This window comes from Mustela nivalis (genome assembly GCF_964662115.1).
Source record: "Mustela nivalis genome assembly, chromosome: 1".
In the NCBI taxonomy this organism is placed as follows: domain Eukaryota; kingdom Metazoa; phylum Chordata; class Mammalia; order Carnivora; family Mustelidae; genus Mustela; species Mustela nivalis.
The window spans coordinates 665667-688462 of record NC_139020.1 but is presented as its reverse complement, the minus strand read 5'-3'; the positions used below and the strand labels follow the sequence as shown (position 1 = coordinate 688462).

At 57.6% G+C, this 22796-nt stretch overlaps 1 protein-coding gene across 29 annotated transcripts in view; it reads left to right on the top strand.

Moving 5' to 3' along the window:
* Positions 1-22796, top strand: part of PCBP3 (poly(rC) binding protein 3) — a 255803-nt gene that overhangs the window by 214732 nt on the left and 18275 nt on the right. For 12 of the 29 annotated variants that reach the window (XM_082719935.1, XM_082719944.1, XM_082719942.1 and 9 more), the window contains 8 exons: positions 11840-11994; positions 12868-12891; positions 13706-13738; positions 14021-14137; positions 14766-14897; positions 15738-15866; positions 18948-19022; positions 22264-22305. In XM_082719935.1, the coding sequence (XP_082576061.1) occupies positions 11840-11994; positions 12868-12891; positions 13706-13738; positions 14021-14137; positions 14766-14897; positions 15738-15866; positions 18948-19022; positions 22264-22305 (707 nt within the window). Of the gene's footprint in view, positions 1-11839; positions 11995-12867; positions 12892-13705; positions 13739-14020; positions 14138-14765; positions 14898-15737; positions 15867-18947; positions 19092-22263; positions 22306-22796 lie in introns of all 29 variants that reach the window. The other 17 variants (XM_082719946.1, XM_082719931.1, XM_082719932.1 and 14 more) reach the window with 4 other exon arrangements.

Genomic DNA, 22796 nt, shown 5'->3' with positions numbered 1-22796 from the left:
TTAGATTTTTTATTTCTTTCATAAACACTTTGTGGCTTTATCATGTAAGTGCTATACATGTTTTGTTAGGTTTATACCTAAGTATTTCATGTCATCTGCAAGGAGGGACAGTTTTGTTTCTTTCCATCAGGGTACCTATTATCTCCTTTCCTGCCGTGTCATACTGGCTAGAGCTCCAACGTCACATTGAATCACGGTGGGGAGAGGAGATGTCCTTGTCTTGTTCCTTATCTTCAGCGGGAACAGGGTTCAGCCTTGAGTGTGATGTTAGATTGTGGGGGGGGGGGGCTGTTGTAAAGCTCTTTATCAAGTTGAGGAAGTTCCTTTCCACTCCTACTTTTTCCTTGAGAGTTTTTGTCATGAATGGGTGTTGACTTTCGTCAGATGCTGTTCTGCATGCATTGACATGATCGTGCAACATTCTTCCTTAGTCTGTTAATGTAATTGCTTACATTAATTGATTTTCAAAGAGTAAACCAGCCTTGCATGACTAGAAGAATAGTCATAGTTTATAATTCTTGTATTTTGCTAAATTCTATTTACTAACATTTTAAAAGGATTTTTACACCTATGTTCTTAAGGGCACAGTTTTTGTTTTTTTTCTTTCGAACACTTTGATTTTTGTTTTAAGGTAATACTAGCTTCATAAAATGAATTACAAAGTGTTTCTTTTTTTCTTCTATTTTCTGAAGGAGAGTATGTGGAATTGGTGTTAATTCTTAAAACTGTTGGTAGAATTCTCCATTGAAACCATCTGGGTCTGGAGATTTTTTTCTTTTTTGAGTTTTTAAAATTTTGAGTTTCCGTAATACTAATAGAAGGCTATTCAAATTATCTATTTCATATTGGATGAGTTGGGGTAGTTTGTTTTTTGCGGAAATAGTCAGGTTGTCTATGTCAGTTCATTTGTGTAGAGTTGTTCTTAGCATTCCTCACCCCTCTGAGCTGCAAGGCTCTTTGTGATAGTGCCGTGTCATTCCCCACATTGAAATTTTGTCTGACCTTTTTCTTTGTCAGTCTTTGTATTACCTTGTCAATCTTAGGGATCTTTTCAAGGAATCAGATCTTGATCTTATTTGATTTTCTCTAGTTTTTCTGTTTCTAACTCCATTTTATTTATTTATTTATTCATTCATTCATTTATGTATTTTTAGAGATGGGGAGTAGGGGCCGAAGGAGAGGAGAGACTCTTCAGCAGGCTCCACGCCCAGAGTGGAGGCCTGTATCGGGCTCCATAACTGACGGAGCCACCTAGGCGCCCCCGTTGCTAATTTCAGTGATTGTTCTTATGTCCCTCCTTCTGTTTGCTTGTATTTATTTTGTTCTTCTTTTTCTAAAATCTTAAAATTAGAACTTAACTGATTTGAGACTTTCCTTTTTCTGGTGTATGTATTTTGTAGTATACTTTCCTGTAGGCACTGCTTCCGTTTTTGGTATGTTGTATTTTTCTTTTCATTTTCATTCAGGTCAATGTGGTTTTTTTTAAATAAGCCTGGAGATTTCCTCTTTTTCCCAAGGATTGTTTGGATGTGTGTTGTTTTAGTTTCCAAGTGCTTGGAGATTTTCCTGTTATCTTTCTGTTACTAATTTCTAGTTTGATTCAGTTGTGATCAGAAAACATGCTGTATGATTTTGATAATTTTAAACACTGAGGTTTGTTTGATGGTGAAGGAGCCGGTTGTTAGCATATATTCTCTGGGTGCTTGAAAAGAACGTGTATTCTTCTGTTGCCAGATGTAACATTAGATAACTGTTGGCTGCTAGGTCCTATTGACTGATGGTGGTGTGAGTTCTTCCATATCCCTGCTGGTTTTATGCCTGATTCTTTCAGTTGTTGAGATACAGTATTGAAATCTTCAGCATCATTGTGGATATGTGTATTTTTCCTTTCACTTTTATCAGTTTTTGCTTCATAGATTTCACAGACCTCTTGTTTGATTCATACACATTTAGGATTGCTATTGCTTCCTCATCGGTTGATCCTCTTACCATTATACAATGTCCCTATCTGTATCTGATAATTTTCAATGCTTTGAAGTTTATTTTTTAATTGGAGTATAATTTATATACAATATCTTATTAGATTCAGGTATATGTAATAGCTTTAATATTTAATTAGATTAATAGGTTTAATTTTTTTAGACTTCATATTTTTGTATATTACAAGATTATCCCCATGATACGTCTAATTGCTATCTGTCACCGTGCTGTTATTACATACTGCTGAGCACAGTCCCTATGCTATACTTTGCATCCCCATGACTTACTCATTTTATGACTGGAAGAAGGTACCTCTTAATCCCCTTTACCTGCTTGGGTCCCCCCACCAACCTCTCCCCTCTCTGGTAACCAACAGTTTGTTTCCTGTATGTATGAATTTATTTCTGTATTGTTTTATTCGTTTTGTTTTTTAGATTCCACATATATGAGAAATCATACAACATTTGTTTCTCTCTGATTTATTTCACTTAGCATAATACTCTGAAGGTCCATGTATATTGTCACAGATGACAAGCTTTCATTCTTTCTTATTGCTGAGTAATAGCCCATGGTGTATGTAAACTGCATTTTTTTGTCCATTTATCCATTGGGGGATGCTTGCGCTGCTTCTACCTCTTGGTTATTGTAAACAGTGCTGCCGTGAATGGTGGGAGGTGCATATATGTCTTTGGATTGGTGTTTTCATTTTCTTTGGATAAATACCTAGAAGAATTATTGGATCATATGATATTTCTATTTTTAATTTTTGAGGAACCTGCACACTGTTTTCCACAGTGGCTGCCCCAGTTTGCATTCCCACCGGCAGTGCACAAGGTTCCTTTCTCTCCACACCCTCACCAGTACTTCCTATCATCTGATATTAATATAACCACTCCTGATTTCTTTTGGTTAATAGTTGCATGATACATTTTTTTCTATGATTTTTTTCAATATACTTACATTGTTCTATTGGAAGTGAGTTTCTTGTAGACAGCATACGGTTGAGTCACGTTTCTTAATCTGCTCTGCCATTGTCTGTTTTTTAATTGGTGAATTTAGACTATTTACATTTAGTATAATTATTGGGATGTTAGGGCTTAAATTTGCCATTTTATTTTTTTTCCTGTTTGTTCCGTTTTTTGTGTTCTTCCTGCCATCCAGTGGGTTAATGAATATTTTTTTAGAATTCTATTTTGGCGGGTGCCTGGGTGGCTCAGTGGGTTAAAGCCTCTGCCTTTGGCTCAGGTCATGATCCTGGGTTCCTGGGATTGAGCCTCGCATCCGGCTCTCTGCTCAGCGGAGAGCCTGCTTCCTCCTCTCCCTCTGCCTGCTTTTCTGCCTACTTGTGATCTCTGTCAAATAAATAAATAAAATCTTTTAAAAAAATTCTATTTTGGTTTATTGATAGTATTTTTGAGTATACCTCTTGTGTAGCCTGTTACATATTACTATAGATATTATATGTACAATTTATGAATTCAACTAGTGTTGACATTTTACCAGTGTGAGAGAAAGTAGAGACTTTAACTCCCTTTATGATTCCTTGCCCTCCCCCATGCATAATGTAATTTTTGTAAATATTCCCTCAGCATACTGTTAGAATCACGTCAGGCAGTACGATAATCTTTGCTTCAACCATTAAACATGATCTAGAAAACCCAAGAGGAGAATGAAAGCCTGTTGAATGTATTAATGTCTTTGTTGCTGTGTTCTTCCTTCCTTCTTGGTTTGAGGTTCCTTTCATTTCCACGTGGAGAACGTCCTTTAGAACCGCTCTTGTGGAGTCACTCTAGACAACTAACGCTTTGTTTTCCTTCCTCTTACGATATCTCAATTTCTCCTTCATTCCTGAGGGACATTTTCACAGGGCATGTTGTTCCAGGTTGACATTTCTTTCCTTTTAACCACTTAAAGCTGTTGTTCCACTTCCGTCTGAACTGAGGCTTCTAAGGAAGTCCACTGTCATCAAATTGTTTTTCTCTTTTAAGTGCAGTGACGTTTCTCCACCACATCAGCCCGCGGACCACTGGTGTGCTAGTCTGCCTGTTCCTCTCAACATTCAGCATCTTCCTGTGTTTCCTTTGAATGCGACACCTGGAGGTCTCCCCGTCTCCCGGGGAAGGCGCCCCTGCTCCGTTGTGCCGGCACGGAAGTCCTGCTGCACCGTTAGACGCCACAGTTCGGAACACAGACGCTGGGGTGGGCTGGCTGGGCCCCGCTTCCCGCAGGCCCTTGGGCACCTCTTTTACTGTGTAAAGCGTCAGTCCTTCCATCTATAAAGTGGGGCCATGTGGTACCCACACCTCCCAGTTGAAAGGGGAAGTCAAGGCATCAAGAGATGCCAACCACCGAGGGTAGGTCCAACCAGAGGAGGGCTCTGGGGGCCATCAGGCTAGAGCTCCCCACATGGGGAGGCCATCCTTGCTCATCAGCAGTGCCCACGGGGCTGCTGGCTTCCAGCATAGTCCACACGGACAGCAGCAGGCAGGCTATGCGGCTGCACAGAGCTGGTCTCCAGGGGCCCGCGGCGAGCATTCTTGGGCAGCTCTCACCACAGATACTTGCTCTGCAACAGCATCCCCCTGTGCTGACTGGGCCTCTGGCGTCCTGTGTCATGTCACCTGTCCGCCAGCCCTCCTGAGTGCCGTCTCTGCTGTCTATACAGGTCCCCCATGGAAGCTGACTTCTTGAAGCCGTCCTGAATTTAAAGTGAAACTCAAAAGATTGCATCTTCTGTTTGCACAGAATCTGCCCGTAATGGCTATCACGTGTGCATAACAACGGACTCTGGCTTCCTGAATGTTCCTTCCTGGGTCTGCTGCATCTTTGGAGATGGAGAGAGAGCTGGCAGGGAAGCTCAGAGGCCCTGAAGGTGGCTGAGGGCAGAGAGGGGCCGCTTGTCCAGGGCAAGCCCCCCTGGGCTGCCTGGGGCTGCCGGACAGACACCAGCACCTTCTGCATGTGTTTCCTTTGACTAGCGAGAAGTCAGCAAGTGACACAGAGCTGGGGTGTACTTGGCCTTGTTAGGACTTTCCCCTCCACCTCTCTCCTGATGCCTCCCTTGCAAAGATGAGGCCCAGATATGAATGTGGGGACCTGAGCGTCTGGCTTCCCGCAAGCTCAACTCAGAGGGCCCCTCCAGCTTCAGACTGGCTTCGCGGGATCTCAGCAGCCAAAGATCTGATTGTTAGCACAGACCTGCCCAGTAGTCCCAGCAGGGACCCCATCTGCTCACCCAGTGTCACGGCAGCCCCTCCCTCTGACCTCCCAGTGCCCCTGGCCGCCTTCTTCTCCATCCCCAGCCCAGACCCTGTGTTGGTACCGAGAGACCTGGCACTCTGCCACTGGCCTCACAACCAAGAGCAGTCGGGTGCCAGGCTCCCCCAGAGCGCATGGGGCGGTGCTCTGACCACAGCTGCAGATATACGGCCATACCTGCCGCTCGGCCTTGGGAGGGGAGAGCAGGTGAGCCCCTGGAGACGTGGCCCAGACGAGGAGGATTACACCTCCCGGTGCTCCCCTTCGTCCCCCAGGTCCCTCCAGCCTGGCACGGGGGCAAAGACCTGTGAAGTGGGGCGCTCTTACAAGCAAATGCACGTGGGAAGGCTGCTGACGCCCTGCCTAGGAGGGAGCCCGGCTCCAACCACAGCGCCCATTTGCCCTGGAAACGCTCCATGCAGAGCAGCAGTTTCCACACAGTCTGGCCACAGGACCTGGCCCGTCAGGCCTCAACCCGTGACCCACGCCAGGATAGCCAGAGCCCTTCCTCAGGACGTTGTGGGTGGCAACTGTCTGTCCCCAAGACATATGTCAGGGACCTTTGCAGTGGCCTCGTTCTCAGGCTTCCTCTGTGCATCAAGGCCTCTCCCTCCCGTTCTTGTTCCCACAGCCTGGCCTCACCCTGCGCCTTCCCTTACTGCTGGTCTCCGGCTTCCCGCCGCACTGCCGGACGACCTGTGACCGCCCAGCAGCCAGGCCGCGCGGAGCAGCCAGAGATGTAGCCGTCTCCCACGCACTGGGACGCTATGTGGTGGGGGGGCGGTTCAGACCTGCACTGTCGCCTTACGGACCCAGCTGACCCGCGCAGGGCCTCGTACCCCAGCCCTGTGCCCCCACACAGGACAGATGGGGCAGCTGGGCCGGAAGAGGGGCTCTGTCCACGGGCTCTGTCCACGGGCTCCTAGGAGGCCGCACATCCATGTCCCGGGCAACCAGGTTTGACTGAGGCCGAGGAGCATCTGCCGTAGGAGCCGCAGAGAGAAAGACTTGCTGGGGTCAGCAGGGGCCCGTGCTCACCCTGCTCGCTGGCACCTCCTGGGCCTAGACTCAGAAGTGACGACGGTGCACCTGCAGGGTGTGGACCTTGAAATCCGTCTCAGAACCGTAAACCGCGTGTTCAGGAAGGGAAGGATCTGGTTTCTTCAATGGGGACATGGAAGACATGACCAAGACCGAGACGGAGTTTCTAGAGTGAAAACGCAAGTCTCAGGTGAAAAGTACATTGGGTGGGATTAGCAGAGCTTGGGAGTCGCAGAGCGGAAGGTTTTAAACTTCAGGATGGAAACAGAAGCTATGAAATGAGAAGACAAGAGGCAGGAGAATGTGAATGAGCCTCGGGGAGCTCGGCTCAACTTCCGGCAGCGAACAGACGGGGTTTGGGGGCCCTGGGAGTGGGGGAGGTGCAGGGTAAAAAGTGCGTTTGAGAAACAACGGCCTCGATTTTCCAAGGCCACAAATCTAAGAAGCTCAATGAGCACAAAGTGTCCTGAGGAAACTGCAACAAAGCACAGGCTGAGTAAGGGGTTCAAAGCCACGGATTAAGAGAAAATCCTTTACACGTGCTGTGGGAAAGGACACGGTTCAGATAGTGGAACAGGAGAACGCAGCAGGCTTCTCCCTGCCCATAGCATGGGTGAGGGGGCAGGGGGCAGCCGCAGAGGCAGGAGGCCAGAGGGCAGCAGCAAGAGGTCAGAGGGCAGCAGCAGCAGCAAGAGGTCAGAGGGCAACAGCAGAGGCAGGAGGTCAGGGGGCAGCAACACTGGCGAGGGGTCAGAGGGCAGCAGCAGGGGCGAGGGGTCCGGGGACACGTCTCTCGGGGACCCAAAGAGAGCCCTGCTGACCTGGAGTTCTGTGCCAGGTGAGACTCGTCCATCGCTGAGGTGAGCAGACCTGTCAGACCCAGGGGAACAGCCTCCATCCCCAGCAGACTTGTCGTGCACACATTATTCCGGGAAGCTCTTCAGGTAGAAGAAATCGGAGAGCGATCAGGACGCTGCCTGCACACGGCGGGGTGAGCGTCCCGTGGGTACGAAGAGACGTGTTTTCTGGTCCGCGACATCCCTCTAGAGGATGATTGTTTACGTCAGAAATAAGACTGTTGGTTCATAACTCAGGAGAACAGAAGTGCGCCACGATGCAGAGGCCAAGAGGGGAAACAGAGGCATGGTTAGCGCCATGTCAGGTGCTCCCCCACGGCGCTAAGTGACAGACCACTCACACCGTACGGTGACGGGTGCAGGGTGTGTGCGGAGCAGCCCCAAGGTAACAAAACGAGGGTCATAACGGATAAGCGGACGAAGGAGGTAAAGTGAAATCCTGGAAGGTGTGTGGTTCTCGCAGAAGGTGGCGGAGGAGAAACCGCCAGCAATGGGGGACTGAAGAGCAGACGGCAAAGTAAGAAACAAGCAGGAGCACGACGGATCCCAGCTCCACCGCGCCCAAAGTCGCCCTCAAAGGTCGGAACCTCCCAGTGAAAGGGCAGAGATCGTGAACGAGATAAACAGGCGAGGTTCAGCCGTGTGCTGCCGACAGGAAACTCACTCGAAATCTAAAGACAGGTTCAAGGTAGAAGCCGGAAGGAGATACGCCACACAGCGCCGTCAGAAGAAAGCCGGGCCACGCGCTGAGGCCGCAGCCAGCCGTGAGGCCGGTCTCACGGTGACGAGGGAGTCCGTTGGTCCCTCGGCCGGAGGCAACAGCGCGGTGGTCGCGTGCTGACGATAGACCTTGCAGCGCAGGCCGCAGGCCCTCCTGGCGCCCTGGGGACCCGGCGGGACCGCAGAGGACCAACGCTGGTACCATCCGGGCCGTGAGAGCCTCCACCCCAGCACGGAGCGCGCGCTTACCAGGACCGACCACAGTGTGGCCGCAGGCGCACCTCCGGACATGGGACGCCCCTGAGGTGTCGCCAGCTACGTTCTCTAACCATCAGAGAACCAGCAGGAGAAAGAGATCCAGAAAACCTCCAAGTGTCCGAAAATTCAGTAACACGCTCCACACTACATAGGATCCCATGAACCAAAAGAGAAATAAAAATTTGTTGGTGTTTTGAAATGAGTCAGAAAGAGGACAGATAATCCGAATCAGTGAGACGCAGTAACGCCGTATGTTGAGGGTTTTATAGAACAAAAGAAGGAAGAAACTAGAGAAGAACTAATTAACTCTGCATCCGTGAATTGGGGTTTGCTGACGAAGGTGCTGGGGGCCACAGAGGGGAGCCTCTGCACCCCCGGGTTTGGGCCTGAAGCTGGAAGGCCGGATTGCAGAGATGGACGGACGGACAGGCGGCTGGGAGGGCTGTCGGGGTCGGAAGTGCTGCGGCGGCTGCGGCGGCTGCGGCGGTTGGGCACAGGCTGCGTTCCAGCCGAGGCACGTTTGTGGACGGTGTCGGCACAGGGCCACGCGGCAGACTGCCTCAGGCCCTGCAAGGGACCGTGCCTGTGTCTCCTCTCCCTCCCACCGGGCGAGTTACAAATATGTTCAGTTCCCAGCACTTCGGAGAACGGGAGGTGGGGTCCTTGCTGGCGCGGGAGATCTGCCTTCTGGAGCACCAAGTGTGGGGAGGAGTGAGTCACAGAGATTTTTTCTGACCACGTCCCATCAGCTTGGCTCTGGGTGCATGTGACCCCAAGTGCTGCTTCTGGGCTCTGCTGCAGGGGTGGGTCCAAGGTGGGAGTAAGCCCCGATACTCTTGGGGGTCGCCCCCGATGAACACCTGTCCCAGAGCCCAGAGGACGGACCACATGCTCCTGAGATTGTGCTCCCGGGGGAGCCCATAGCGCGGTGCCCCTCGGTGGCTGCCACAGGGTAGGTTCTTCAAGGTCAAGGGCACTGAGTCGCAGGTGACCTTCACCACCACGCAGGGCCACTCCTTGTCCCCAGCAGTACAGAGGGCACTGTGCTACTCACCCTCGGCCGCGTGATGAAGGCCGGCCTCTGTGGCAGCTCGCTGGCCTGTGTGACTGATGGCGGCCGACAGCCTGGACCCTGAAGCTCCCTGGCACTCGCTGACCCACTTTCTCCGCTGTGGCTGGAAACACTGACGTCACCGCAGCCGCGGGGCCCTGCTGCCCCGACAGGAGGAGATGTTTCTAATTAAACAGGAGGCCTGGCATCCCAGCGTGCCCAGCGCCCAGTCCGCTCCGCTGGTGCTGGGACCTCCACTTGCCGCCGGGTGTCTGTGCGGGAGGGAGCGCGGTGAACTCGTGCCACGCCAATCCCTTGGGCTCCAATGTCTCCTCTCCTGGCCAGGCTTCCAGTCCAGAGTGCCCTCTTCCGGCCAGACCTGCTGGCGTGGCCACATGGCCCGCACGGTCGCGCAGGACGGCGCCCGGGACCAGGGCTCTCTGCTGTGCTCATCCCTGCTCAGCCACCAGCCACATGGGGACACTTGTTCAAATCTCGGCGCGGCTGGCAAGTGTCTTCTTTCCAGTATGAATAGCCATGGGTGGCCAGTGGCTCCTATGCTGGCCGGTGGAGACAGACCATGGTAATATGCAAGGATGGTTTTCAAAACTTGCCTTTGCCAGGTCTCAGAGCTTCCTGTCAGAATCCTGGCTCTTCGGAAGCATCGTCTGATCGTCCGCTGACGGTCCGTGGGGAACGTTGTCACGTGCGCGTGTCTGTTGGTGCAGAAACGCGTCCGCAGCCGCCATCTGTGCGCGCCCTCCACCACCAACAGAGAGTGAGAATGGGCGGTCTCTGGGCTTCGTGTGTGGATTCTCCCTGAAGCATATTTCTCAGCAGGAATATTTTGATGAGGAAGAAGATGGAGTTTTGCCCCCCAAAACCTAGAAGGTTAAAGCAGAATCTTGCGTTTTTAACTTGTGCTCTCTCGTGTGTGTGGATGGAGCCTCCATCCTTACAGGTCCCATCGAAGGGCTGGTGTCCTGAGCCCCAGGCAGGGGCACACACAGGTTTCACTGTTGTGGGGCCGCATGTGGGGCGCGCTAGCCAAGTGGCCGGGAAGCTCTCCTTCTTTCGTGGCCAGGCCGCCTACTACCTTTCAGGTGTGCCCATGGGCGGGTGTGTGCAGGTACGGGAGGCCTGTGGCGCTCTTTGCTCCGTGGGATCCACCGGGTTTCCCCCCTTGGGGACCCCAGGGCCCCAGGTCATGTGGAATCGCCCCCAGCCAGACCTCCTTCCCTCCCTGTCCCCCCGGCAGCACCCTGCTGTCAGACCCTGTGACCACTGCCCCATGGCCTACCCAACCCCTCCAGGACTGGCCACTCCCTGCTCCCATGGGGGTCACTCGTGCCCCATGTCCCACCCCCCCATTCCTCCTCCTCTCTGACCCTTGTGGACCCCGGCACCCAGGAGCTTCCCTGCACCCTGAGACATTCCCACGCGCCCAGCAGGTGGTTCTCCAGCTCCCATTTGCTGCCCTGACGGCTGGCACTCCCAGGATGGCCACCCAAACAGCCCACCCCTGACCCGTGTTGCCTGCAGAGTGAAACATGCCTTCCCAGGCCTGGAGTCAGGTCTGGTGCCCCCACGGAGCCTCCCACATCGGGGCCTCCCGGAGACTCCGGTTCTGCAGACCTCTCCATCCGGACCCCCCATGTGTTCTGAGCCTCTCCTGGTCCTCCCTCTCCCCTTGCTGCACCCTGAGCCCTGGTCCCACCTGACCTCCACTTCTAATCCTCACGGGGGCCTGTCTTGGGGGCCGCCCTGTACACTGTGGTGGGGGACCTGTCCCTCGGGACCCAGCCGGGAGGAGAACCTGGACCCTCCCCAGAAGGGACTCCAGTCAGGACAGTCCAGTCCCTCTTCCCATGGGTCTGGTGGGTCTAACTCTCTGTCGTTGTGCTTGGCCTGTAAATCATAAAGGGAAGGCTTAATTTTGTTTGGTGGGCTGAGTGCTGGACCCACTGTCCACAGGAACTGTACAGTAAATGTAGACCAGCAGTACGGGTGTGCAAGGCATCTTCCGGAAAGACTTCATAAAGGGGGTGCCCAGTGATTCGGCAGTTCAGTTAGTAGGTACTAGATCCACTCGAGAAATGGGGTCACCAGGGGACCTTAACTCTAAACACGCAGACAGCACCAATAGCTATAGCGTCCTGGGTTTCTAAGGGCGAAGGGAGCCGTAGCCAGAGGGTGGAAATGCACAGAACGAACACGAACTAACACGAAAGCGGAGCAGACGCTCCAGCCGCATGCCAGGAGCCCACAACTCGCTTGAGCCCTTTCCCTCTCCGGCTTCTCCCCGCACAGAGGTGGAAGCTGAGACCAGAGTGTTTGAATGACGTGCTTGGGCTCACACGATTAGTTAGTCCCTGCCGGGTTTTCCCCAAACCCACGCGTCCCGCTGCCACATGCCCCAAGGCCCAGTAGGTCACACCAGGGCATGTCCCAGGGCTACGCCTTCTTGCTGACTGGGCTGCCTTCCCAGGAGCCTTTGCCTCCCTGAGCCTTGGTGTCTCACCAGCAGCAAGAGTGAAGGCAGCACGCTCTTCCGGACTCCCGCACGCCTACCCACACCCCAGTGGCCGAAGGTCCTTGCAGGCCAAGACGCCCCTGACCTGTGTTGGCGTTGACCGTGTCCTCAGCCGGCAGCAGCTATGCCTTCCCTTTCCAGGTGACGCTATCTGGGCTCCGTCTGTCCTTCCTCACGGCGCCCTCGGCACCTTAAGCCACTACCCCCAGCTGCATATTGGGAGAAGGATGGAGTCGAAGGTCTCAGAAGGTGGCCTGAACGTGACCCTGACCATCCGTCTGCTGATGCATGGAAAGGTACGGAGCCCAAGGCCACTGTGTCAGGCCAGCTGGGAAGCAAGGGAGGATGTGCCCGTCGCCAGCGCCTGCTTTGTAAACCCGCACGGTCTCGAGCCGACAAAGCAGCCCGCTCCAAATTACACTTCCCTGGGAACCCTTCGAGACTGGTTGCCACCTGCTACCCCATCACCGAGCCCTCGCATGTGTATGTCCTACCAACAAGGGCGCCATGCCCCATCCATGTCAGAATACCGACACCAGCGTGTCCCAGCCCCTCGCCTCGGGCCCCGTCTCAGCCTGCCCTTCACCACAGGTCCCGCGTGCTGGGGGCGGCGGTCAGCCCTGCACATGCCAGACGCGTCTGGTGGTCTGCAGCCTGGAGGGACCCCTGCTCCTCCCTTGCATTTCACCCTGAAAGTCCCTGCCCTTCCTCAAGGCAGCTTTCCTGATGTTTCCTCCCGTCGGTGGGAAGGTCCTAGGGGCTCCCCATCGGGGGCCCAGGTTTCAGGGCGTCCGTGCTCTTCCCCTGCTGTTCGCACTGCTGGGGCCTGCGGACGCTGCGGGGAACCCCTTGTCACCAGACCTCAGCGCTCAGTCACCTGCCCGTGCCCGCACGTCTCTGTGGACTCCGCTGCTGTTTGTTCCGATGACTCTCCTCCCGTTGGTGCTCATCCGATGCTCCGTCAGAGGCAGGGCCTGGGAAGCAGGGTCAGACAGGCACCCAGGAGCCCCCAGGCTCAGGACCCTGGCACAGGTGGCCCGACCACGCTCCCTCCTGACGGTCTTGACCCCGTTCCTTGGAGCCAGCACAGATGGGTTTCCTGGTGTCTGTCGCAGTCCATCTCTCCTTCTGCGCCATGACGTCATCTTTCTGTGATTCTGTTCCCACAGGAAGTTGGAAGCATCATCGGGAAGGTAACTCTGCCTTTGCTCGGGCCTCCGAGGAGGTGACGGGGCCACCAGGCCTGTGCAGAGTTGCAGGCCACACAGTGGGGTGCACCAAGGATTCCAGTGGAACCCCGCAGCCCCGCCCCAGCAAGGCCCCTGCTGGTCACCAGGGCAGCCCCACCCCCACTGCCCCACGGCCCTATGGCCTGTCCTCCTTCCCCGGTGAGGGCCCAGTGAGTGTGATTCCCTGGCCTTCTCCAGAGCAGTGTCCCCTCTGGCCAGTGGGTGGTGGTGAGTCTCCCCGAGCTCCCTTCCAAAATAAAGGAGCGCTCCATGGGGAAGTGAGCACATAACTGGGAGTCTCAGGTTGTCGAGAGCCTGTGGCAGAGGCTGGGGCACGGCACCACCTACCAGGGCTGGCAGCCCACCGTCTCCAGGCCCCTGGCGTCCAGGGGGCCCCTCCACACTCCATGTCCAGGTCTTCCCACGAGAACCTCGGGGTGTCCCCCTTCCTGCCCCCGGCCTGGCCCTGCATTTGGGTGATGAAGATGAGGGATACGAGAACCAGTGTAGACAGGAGCCGTGTGGGCCGGCACCCAGCTGCCTCCTCTGCCTCCTCTGAAGGACCCTCACCAGCCGGCAGTGGGGGCCCAGGGAGCCGCAGCGCGCCGGGCTCTGCTCCCTGCCACCCCCCCCCCCCCACTTTGAGCTGCTGCCCGCTGGCCTCAGGCACCGAGCGCGAGGCAGTGCCCCCAGCCCCTGTGTGCCACGCCATTGCCCCTGCCTGCCTCTGGCGAAGTCCGGAGTGACGCCTCACCCTGTGTCTGACTCTTTATTCCAGAAAGGAGAAACTGTGAAAAAGATGCGTGAAGAGGTGAGGCGGCCGGGCCCAGTGGCGTCCGTTTGTGGGCAGGCGGGAGGCGGGAGGCCAGGAGTCATGCCCTGCCCGTGATCACCTCCCGGCGGCGGCGGCCCCTCCCCTCTGACCTGCACCCCCCGCATCTGGGTCTCTGTTTCGGGGCATTGCCGGGGGCACAGTGTGTGGCTCTCCACACCCTGAAGGCAGGCACGGGGCAGAGGCCTCACCATGTACTGTGGAGAACCCAGCCCGGTACTGCGGTGACGCTGACCCTGGCCCGGGGATGCCTCCTTCCAGAGCGGCGCCAGGATCAACATCTCTGAGGGAAACTGCCCGGAAAGAATCGTGACCATCACAGGCCCCACGGACGCCATCTTCAAGGCCTTTGCCATGATCGCCTACAAGTTTGAGGAGGTAAGATGCGCCCCAGACCCTGTGTGCTGGGGGAGGGGAGGACACGGCCTCCTGCTGCTCCAGCCCCACGTCCCCTGTGTCAGGACATGGGCACAGCCTGGCCCACCAGGGATGCTCTGCTTGGCTGCAAAGATTTCTCTTCTCCCCAGTCACCTCTCCACTGCCGGGGGCTCCCTGGGCCGCCGGCCACCTGGCGACGGGCCAGCCACTGTGCTCGCGAGTCCAAGGCCCGGGGCCGAGCTTGAGCCCCAGCCACCCCCACAGCTCCTGCCCCGGCACACGAGCTCAGCTGCAGGCTGGGCCTGGGGACTCTGCTGCCAGCGCGTGGAAGCACACATGCGCTCCCGCGTCTGCGGCGCGTCTCTGTGCTCTGCCAGCGACTTACATCAAAGTTCCCATGTGTTTCCAATGTTGTTCAAGTTGCCAGAAGTTACTTAGAGATGCATTCAGAGCGGCCGAGTTCCCATTCGTGTCCTCCCCCAACCCCCACTGCCCGTGGGCTGCTGGGGGCGGGAGCCTCGCCGACCAGTCTTTGGGGCCCATCCAGATAGATGCTTTCTCACTGAGCCTGGCCTTTGCACTCAATGGTGCCTGGCAGGCCCACCCATATGTCTCTCTCCCTCCCCAGGACATCATTAACTCTATGAGCAACAGCCCTGCCACCAGCAAGCCCCCGGTGACGCTGAGGCTGGTGGTCCCCGCCAGCCAGTGTGGGTCCCTGATCGGCAAAGGCGGCTCCAAGATCAAGGAGATCAGGGAGGTAACCTTCTCTGGCTGCTGGCGCCCCACCACTGGGTGGGTAAGGCCCACCCCGGGACGCTCAGCCTGCCTTGGGGAGGCCAGCACTGCAGGCCCTGCTAGTGTGGAGCTTCCGGCAGCGGAGCCATCTAAAAGCAAAGGGTGGGCTGTGGGAGCCCCTGGAACGTGCACAGACCACTCACAGCCTCCTGCAGTGGAGCAGGACCGCCTCTGACGGGGCGGGGTAGGCAGCACCTTGCCACCCAGTCATGTGGCTCTAGGCCATGGAGGCGGTAGTCCCTGCCCCCCGGCAGGTATCTCCAAGGACCGCCGGGCCCGAGCGGACCAGCAGGGCTGGGTGAGGTGCAGACTTTATGTTCATGTTCCTTTATTCAAAGAAAGCCTGAGTCCTTGCCCCTTCCAGAAGGAGGATAGCCACCCTGTCATGATTCCGTCAAGGGAAGACAGCCGCAGAGCTTAGGCCCCTCTAGAATCTGTCTCTGTCTGTGCCCTCAGCTCCACAGGGAGATGAAGTTCCACGTGTTGGAAAAAAGTGACTCCATTTCTGTCTCCGTCTCTGCAGAAGCCACTTGCAGGTTCAGACACCTCTTGTCCAGTGTCCTGTCCCTGTGCCAGGCCGTGCCAGGCCACGGGCTAAGGCACACACTAGGTCTGCCCTGGGCCCCCAGGGAAGGAACAGAGGGCCGAGGTGGCAGGCGGGCGTCGTGCCCCTGGCGTGGGCATCTGTGCACTGTGCCCTCGACATGACGTCCTCCTGAGCACCCGGGGCACTGCTGCAGCACCGGCCGCCGCCACCGGCCCCCCACCCTGCCGTTCCCCTTCCAATGTCTTGTTTCTGCAGTCCACAGGTGCCCAGGTCCAGGTGGCCGGGGACATGCTGCCCAACTCCACAGAGCGGGCAGTGACCATCTCGGGGACCCCCGACGCCATCATCCAGTGCGTCAGGCAGATCTGTGTGGTCATGCTGGAGGTACAGTCTGGGCATCCGGGGCTCGCCACCAGCCTGCCCCTCGTGCCGCTGCTTCGGCCAAGGCTTCTTCGTGTTGGCTGTGGCACGTGGCTGGGGCCCTGAGAATTCACACAGTCAGGGCCGTGTGGGGGCCGGGGGTCAGGAGTGTGACCCGAGACCGCAGCCAGGCTCAGAGCGACCCGAGCGAGAGCCGTGCCAGGTGTGCGGTGCCTGCCGTCTTGGGCATGTCCATCATCTCAGCCTGGGGGCCGGAGAAAGGGGTGTGTCAGGACACAGTCAGAGGGACTCCTTAGTCTGCATTCAGTAAAGGGTCGCCTTACCCTCGGCTCAAGTCTGCGCCGGACACGCTGTGGGCAGGACCCACGGCAGGAGGGTAGCAGGAGGCCTGCGCTCGCCCGCGCTCGCGGCACGAAGGAGGAAAGAGCAGGAAAATGCCCAAGTTGTAAAGACAGAGAAGAATAAACAAGGGGTGGAAGCCAAGGAGAAGCGGAGCAAGACAGAAGCCTCTCTCGAAGTCGTTTTGGGGGAAGAACCCAAGATTTAAATCCCAACTATGGCTAGTGGCGAGGGACCTAGGGCCGTCCTGCGGCTGCCGCAGAGGAGGCTCTGCCCCGGGGAGTGTCTGTGGGCTCCCCCCGCTTTTGTCCTTTGTTTGTTCTTCAAACCCACATCCAGCTCTTTAAAAAATGTTCGCATAGTTTAATTTTCCCAAGTATATCATTCTGTGAAATCGAAGTGTTTTTCTAAATGCTGGTGTCCCAGTGGTCCCCAGCCACTGGCCACATGACCGTTGTGCCGGTCGGGGTTCCCTTCCGGCCCCTGCGGCTGGGACCTCAGAGGTGCCATCGGGCACGCATCGGTGAGTGGGCCGTGCGCTCGCTTGCACCAGCAGGTGCCCGAGGTGGCGAGAAAACACCCGCATCTTGAGCGGCAGCGACCACGTCAGCGCAGGGTCACGCGACGGTTCCAGGAGGGAGGCAGCCTCCCGCGTCCACGAGCAAGGGTTAGAACCAGACTCAGTCTCCTCGGGACTCCTACCCAGGGGCGGTGCCAGCACCACATCCGTGGCCCAACGCACCCACAGAGACAGGCCAGAGGCCGTGCGTGGGCTGCTGTGCCTGTGCCCCAGGGCGTGCGCCGGCTGGGGCCCACGTGAGACTTGACTGGGCAGCAAGGACTCATGGCGGCTACGAATGGCAGACGCAGGGCCGAGGCAACGCCTCCCTCGAGCTGGGGCCGTGGAGCTCTCAGAGGTCGGGGAGCGGCTGCCTCGGTGCAGAAGGTGGCGTCACTGCACCTCGAAAGAGTCGGGCCCGTTTTTAAGTGAGGACCAGCGGGACAAGTGCGGCAAAGATGAGGGGCTTCTGGACTTCGCTCTAGGGCGGCCCCACAGCCTCGAAATGGCCTCTGAAGGCTGCCCTCGGGTAGGGGCACGTCCATGGGGCTGTGGAGAGCACAGCTGTCACTGCAAAGCCCGCCCAGCAGAGTGCACTGTGCGCCAGGGGCAGCAGGTCACAGTGCTCACGGGCCTCTCCTGTCAGAGGACGTCAGCGAGCGCCAGAATCACATGCTCATGGCACTGGGCTGGCGGGCGCCATGGGCCGCGGGGCCAAGGGCAGCACCTAGTGAGGGGCCTGGCCCAGACGGGGCACACCTGGACTGAGTTCTCTGCTGCAGTGGCTCAGTTTAGTCAGGGTTCTGCCACCACAACCTGAGTCTCGTCTGAGGCCGCAGTGACCCCTGGCCACACAGAGACGGTTCTGGAGGCATTTGGTCGTAAGTAGCAGAAACACTGAAGACCGGCCTACCCTGGAACCCAGACCAGGGTCAACTCACAGTCCCCTCAGCAGCCCTTCCTGCTTTATAACAAGGTCGCACAGTGTTCCCAAGGTCATAGAGCCTGCCCAGGGTCATCACACAGCGCACCCATGGTCCTGCAGCATGGCCGTCACTCTTCAGACTGCCCAAGGTCACACGGCACCCCTGAGGTCATACAGCATGGCCAAAACCGAACAGAGTGACCAAGGTCGCATAGCACACTCAAAGGCAGCATGTCAAGGTCAAACCATGTGTTCGGGGTCATACAGTGTAGTCAAGGTCACACAGGGTGCCCAGGATCGCGCAGCATAGCTTGGACTGCAGAGTTGAACCTACCACCCGAGTGCTGAGCCCCATGTTGCTCTGTGTCTTTCAGGTGGGGACACTGTGACATCTCACCCAATAGCCCAGGGTGTGGGCTAGGCCTGGGTGGGCCATGGTCTTGAGAACTCCCAGCAGGGACAGGCTGCCCTGGCCCCCTCCTCTGCCTCTGGCCGGTGGTGTTGCTGACCCAGACTCAGCCCTGGCCTTTGCTCCCAGGACAGACTGCCACCTGGCCGGACACCGGAGGACCCTGATTGCCTCTGACCTAGGAGTTCGGTCAACTCTGTCAGAATCTGGCAGACTTCTGGGACATGAGAATATCATTCATCCCGAGATAAAATTCCTATGCTTGGGGACACAGAATAAGCAAAGGAAATTATAGCAAAGCTCATCCGACTATAAAATATTGAATTTGGACTCTCAGCTTTTTTAAAAAAGTTGTTTCCTTTTGTTACTAGTGAGAGCACGTGTTTCTAACTGTCCTGGGACGATGCCCACTGAGCATCAAGGCCTGGCCCTGCGAAGCCTGCGGGGCACTGGGCGTGAGGCCCCCAAGGCCAAGCTACCCATAGAGCCCGGCTTTACCCTGAGCTTGGGGGAGAGGGCGGGAGGTGTCCTCGGGGACAACAGCCAGGCTGAGCCGAGTGCGGAACGACAGGTCCGCCGTCTGCGCCCGGGTGGGGTCTCGTCCTCCATTCTCGCTTGTCGGGAGACGGTGGCGCCATGTGGGGACGTATTGAGGACGGCGGCTACACGGAGCAGAGCGGCGGCCCTCCTGCTGTGGGGTGTCCTCCCCCTCGGGGCTGCTGCAGCCTGGGGGACCGGGCAGGGCGGGGGGGCGCGGGGGGCAGGCTCGGGAAGGAGGCGCCCCCATCATCAGGGCCTGGCGCTGCAAAGCTGCTCTAATGCTCTCTCTCCCTCTCCTGTCCCTTTTCCTAGTCCCCACCGAAAGGTGCCACCATCCCCTACCGCCCAAAGCCCGCCTCCACCCCTGTCATTTTTGCAGGTGGTCAGGTAAGAGCCGACCCGCTCGCGGCCTCCACTGCCAACCTCAGCCTCTTACTGCAGCCCCCGCCGCTGCCCGTTAGTGCACTCAGGTTTTCTCCCCCGTCCTGTGCACGTCTCCCACCCACCCACGCGGGGCACAGAGCTCTCCCGGCCCGCTGCCGCCGCGGGGCAGAGACAGGGTTGGGCACACAGACGGCCACGGCAGGCGTCCCACAGACGCTGGGCCCGGGAAGCGTCTTCTCCCCGGCCTGGCACGAAGGACCCCGGTTCTGCCCAGGCGGCGCTCGCCCCAGCCGAGCTCCTGAGTGTCCTTAAGAAGCCGAGCAGAGGGGTCGGGAGTGTTACGGGTGACCCGGGCCTCCATGTTGAAGCAACTGGAGCCGCACGAACAGGGTCCCTGACCTTCCCGAGGGGACTTTCTGGGAGCAAGGGAAGGGAAAGCTGCCCAGCCAGCCAGAGCCTTCCTGGTCACAGCAATGGCCCTCGCGTACCAGCTGGCCCAGGAGCACCTGCTTTGCACACCTATTGTGGCCGGAGCCACTGATCTTTGTCCCCTGCCCGCAAGGGGTCTGGGAGCCCAGGGATTGCCGAGACATTTGTGTCTGAGGCCAGCAGTTCATTAGTCGGGCCTAGAGAGGACCAAGAGAGGAGCTGGGCCCACTTTCCCCAAGGACCCGCCCCCTGCCACACCCCCTGGGGTCACAACAGCATGGCCAGAGGGCCCGGGAAGACAGCCGGCCAGCGGTGCCTGGAGGAGCTCTGTGTCCAGTTGGCGGTGACGTGTGTCTTTGTTCGAGGGAGAGTGAAGACGGTCAGGTCAGGCCAGAGTGCTCATGATTTTATCATTAACAAGGCAGCAAGTAAAAATGTATCCCCAAGTTAAAGGAATCTTATCAGATCCTCCAGACTGGCTGCACACGTTAGATGAGGGGCTGGGGCCTGCGTTTCCAAGACCAGGGTGTGGGCGGCTTCCCCCAGGAGAGTCCCACGGGGCCTGCGTGGTTCTGGGCAGGCCGGTGTCCACGGTGCCCGGCTTCTGCCAACATCCGCTGCGGGCCCCCCTCCCAGCCCTCCTCAGCCCTGCAGTCTCCCAGCAGCCCTGCCCTTTGTCTGGACCCTTCATGTCCCTGTGCCCTCCTACGGCAGCCCCAAGATGTGTGCGCACCCCCATTTCACAGGTCGGAAGGCCAGGCCAGAGGCAGTCAGGGGCCCTTGTTCAGAGCCCTGTGTCCTTTCCCCTGACACGTGCACAAACCCACGGTGACCCCGTGTGGTGGAGCACAGGTCTTTATTCCAAAGGGAGGCACAGGGACACACGGGAGCCCCGGACGCCCCACGGGTCAAGCCCAGCAGAGCCCCGGCCCTCCGTGTCATCCTTGCTGTAGGCCCTGCACGCGTGTCCCGGGGATGGTCTGGCCTCCCCCTGGCTCTTCCTGCTTATGTGGGACAGAGGAGCCACCCCACATGCTCAGCAATGGGCTGTGACAGATCTAGTGCAGCCACGGGGCCCTCGGAGCCCAGACCCCCACCTGCCGCAGAGCCCAGGCCTAAGGGTCATGGCCAGCACCCCCTCCCCAACTGACCTCCGGAGACGCCCCTTGCTGTGGGCCCGCCAGGGAGCACCAGCCGTGCACCTCAGGCCACTCACAGAGGGTGACGGTCTCCTCCAGACGGAACTCTGTCCGTCCGGCTGTTCTGTCCGGATGTTACCGCTGTCCGGAGGGCCTGGCAAACTGCCCATGCGCTTCAGGGAGAATTAAGAATTCCTTCGGAGGAAGAGAGAAGTCCAAAATGCCTGGGAGGAGGAGCCGCCGCACTGCTGAGTAGCATGTGGGGTTCACTCGGGCGTGTGGGGCCACGCGGGGAGCTGGCCCCAACCTCCATAGACCTGCCTGGCCCAGTGGGCGCAGCCTGTGTCCCGGGGCCTGGTACACATGGTGACCCACTGGGCACCTGCCCCGTGGCATCTCTACAGACCTTGACTGCGAGGCCTGGCTGCTCCGTGGACAGAAGTCCAGGGGGAGGGACGGTCCCCTTAGCCACCTGCTGCATCTGATAAGATCCCTTTACTTCTCCTGGAACGCCGTTGGCGGACCCCGACCCAGACTGGGGCTTTGCCTCCCGTGGTCGCTCTCCAGGGCTTGGCTGACCTTCAACTCCCAGGTTGGGTTGTTTATGACCAAAACTCTGGGCAGATTCAAAAGCCGTGGTTGGACGGAAACTCGGAGGCCGCCCCTCAGTGTGGAGTCCGTGGGAGTGGCACTCGGACTGACCTGGGGTCTCCCTCTGTGGGTGCACACGTGCGGACACAGGTGGGCACCACGGGTCCACTCAGCATGTGCACGAGGACCCACATGGCCAGGGGCAGGAAGCCACGTCCCTCCGCACCTGGGCCTTCCCGCCGGGGGCCTCCAATGCCGCGGCCCAGGGCGGGCGTGGCAAGTTCCACGCCGCAGCACGTGAGGCCTGACAAGTCCTGGGTCTTTGCTCTCCCTTGACACTTTGTGGTTCGTTTGTCTTTGGCCATGACGTTTCTGGGAACACCCTAGCCGGTGGACTGTTGAAGCAGGAGCGGGGTGGGGGCACGGGTCCACACTCGTGCCGTGGCTGGTCGGAATCTCTCTTGAAGCCGAAGCCTCAGGGACCCACGCTGGCCCCCAGGGAGTGGGGCCGAGCGCGTGCAGCCCCCTGTGAGAATGGCTGTGCGGCCCTCTGAGGTCACAAAAGACAGGTCAGTCCCTCTTGTGACTGATTTGGTGCATTTCTTAATCTGCCTTCAGAAAGGTTGTTTGGTTCGCTTTTCTTGGGATAAATACTTTGTAAAGGTGTTTACTCTGAAAGCTGATGGAAGTTTCAAAAGCTTAACAATTCGTCTCTAACAGGATTCCATCCTTTACTGGGGTTTTCTTTTAAGAACCCCGGGGAGCGGGGGCCTTCTCGCTCTCCCCGCTGACTGCCCAGCCTGTGGCTGTCCGTGCCTGGGCTGTGGCTCCCCGGGCTCCTGCGTCTGGGGGTGGCCCCGGCCACCCCTGTGGGCGCCAGTGAGGCTCGGCGCCAAGACCTCCCTCTCTGCACCTCCCAGTGCCCTAGGCTGCTGGGGAAGGCGGGACGCGCGCTGACCATGGGGCCTTGGGCCTGTTCCTAGGAAGTCACAGTCCCGAGAAAGCCCTCGTCCCCGGGGGAGGGCCACCGGTGGGCACAGCATGGCTGGCCGCTTCCCGAGCTGACGGTGTCTCTCTGTTTCTAGGCCTACACGATCCAGGGACAGTACGCCATCCCCCACCCAGATGTGAGTCTCCACTCTGCCCCCCACCTTCTCTCTCGTTGCCCTCCCCTGCATGCTGCTGTTACTCGCTACTAATATTAATATTACACAATAATATTAATACCGCTCTCTCGGTGTTCCTGACCTGTGTCGTTTCCATATGACCTTGAGTAACCTTTAACCTCTTAGCACTAATTCTGCGCGTGTGGAGGACTTGGCCTGACGTCAAATTGCTCTCACTGCCGCTGCGCTCTGGGGCTTCCCTCCGCGCACAGGGCCTCAGGCGGCGGCCGCAGGGCTGCTTTGCCGGGCACTCGCCCCAGTGGGCAGGGACCGCGGGGTGCCCTCCGCCTGCCTGGCAAGTCAGGCGACATGCTCTCAGACAGGTGCTCTAAGAGATGCCGGAGAGCGTGTTTGAACGTCCGGTAAGGCTGCACTTTCCGGAGCCGCGCGACACTCGTGGCGCCCCCAGGCCTCCCCACCCGAGGTCAGGAGCCAACGGGAGGGACCTTGGT